This window comes from Gavialis gangeticus, unplaced genomic scaffold (assembly GCF_001723915.1).
Source record: "Gavialis gangeticus isolate Ggan-Ray unplaced genomic scaffold, GavGan_comp1, whole genome shotgun sequence".
NCBI lineage: Eukaryota > Metazoa > Chordata > Crocodylia > Gavialidae > Gavialis > Gavialis gangeticus.
This window is the reverse complement of record NW_017729025.1, coordinates 81,710,246-81,711,520: the sequence shown is the minus strand read 5'-3', so window position 1 is coordinate 81,711,520 and position 1,275 is coordinate 81,710,246. Positions and strand designations below refer to the sequence as shown.

The following is a 1,275-nucleotide window of genomic DNA, read 5'->3' as shown; positions in this document are numbered from 1 at the left end:
GGAACAATTCCAGCTTCATTCAGATTTACCTTAAACATGACAAGAAGGATACAGGAACAATATTGCTCAGTAGTAAAAAGAAGCCCCCACTGAGGTGGAACACAGCAAGTATTTTTAATACCCTCTTCACAACGTTATACAAGGCCACCCCAAGGTCTCCCAGACCTGCCCAAGAGTATTTCAAGAAGTGCAAACTCTTCCATTTTGATTGTGATCTGTCTGGCATTAGAATGGAGGATATACATTATGGCACAATAATACTCCTTAAATTCCAAGAAAGCTTTCACAACACCTACCTCTTTTATACCTTTTATTATACTTCGAAAATTTTCATCATATATTCCATCAAATCAAAGAAAAACTGACTTCCTATGACTTGCTTTACCTTCTCTTTTGAAGAGGCATGCAAATTATTAGTAAAAGAAAGAAGTGATTCGTCACACAGCCTCATGCTGCCTTAAAAGGCATGCTGTATCCGTGGCTCTAGCATTATCTAAACTCCACCTGTTTAACTTCTTGTTGTCTGCAACCATTTCCTGATGTGTGCATGGGGTATATGAGGGTTTAACACTTCATTCCCAGCAACATTTCCCTGGCTGTGTTTTGGCAACAGGATCACATGATTCTTCAAGCTTCTCCAGAACTACCAAGAGCCCATTAGTTGTTCAAGAGGTCACTAGTTTCAACTGCAATTGCAAACCCTCCTGGATTTCTCTCATCCGGACAATTCTCCTCTTCATTTCCATTTTCCATCTTCCTTTCTGGCCAAGACTCAGACTCATTTGTGCTTGCGAAGAGGACGGTAGCTAGATGTGTGGTGCTCCTTCAGTTCAAACTCATTATGGCCTTCCCTGAAACCCGGAAAAGAAGTGTCATTAGCATTTAAGAAAAATAAGATTGTGCAAAGTGGCCCATTCAACAGCAGCAACTACAGAGGCTACCCAAGTAAAAGTATAGCTATGTTGCAGCCTACAGTGTAGTTCCAATGAGTTTGCTTGGGTACTGGAGCCAGTTTGGCTACATTCATTTGTTGCTCTGCCCAGGCTAATACACTTTACTGAGAGGCAGGGTAGATTAACCTGCACTGAGGACCATGCAACTGTGGCTATATTGCGTGAGATACCCGAGATGACTCAGGTACTGTTACACTGCACTGTAGTGTGAACATATTACTGAGGATTGCTTCTTGGGGTATGTTTGGCTATGAGAGGGGTTCTCCCTAAAACTACCATTTGTTGTATATAGATTGAGAGCTGAGAGGTTTTTTTTTTTTTT

The 1,275-nt window shown here is 41.3% G+C and overlaps 1 protein-coding gene across 1 annotated transcript in view; it reads right to left on the bottom strand.

Annotated features, from left to right (window-relative positions):
- Nucleotides 1–95: 95 nt before the first annotated feature.
- ZFYVE19 (zinc finger FYVE-type containing 19) overlaps nt 96–1,275 on the bottom strand; it is a 14,750-nt gene continuing 13,570 nt past the window's right edge. Inside the window, exon 11 of the mRNA XM_019519014.1 lies at nt 96–851. Coding sequence (XP_019374559.1) covers nt 779–851 — 73 coding nt within the window. The 3' untranslated portion in view covers nt 96–778. The remainder of the gene's footprint in view (nt 852–1,275) is intronic.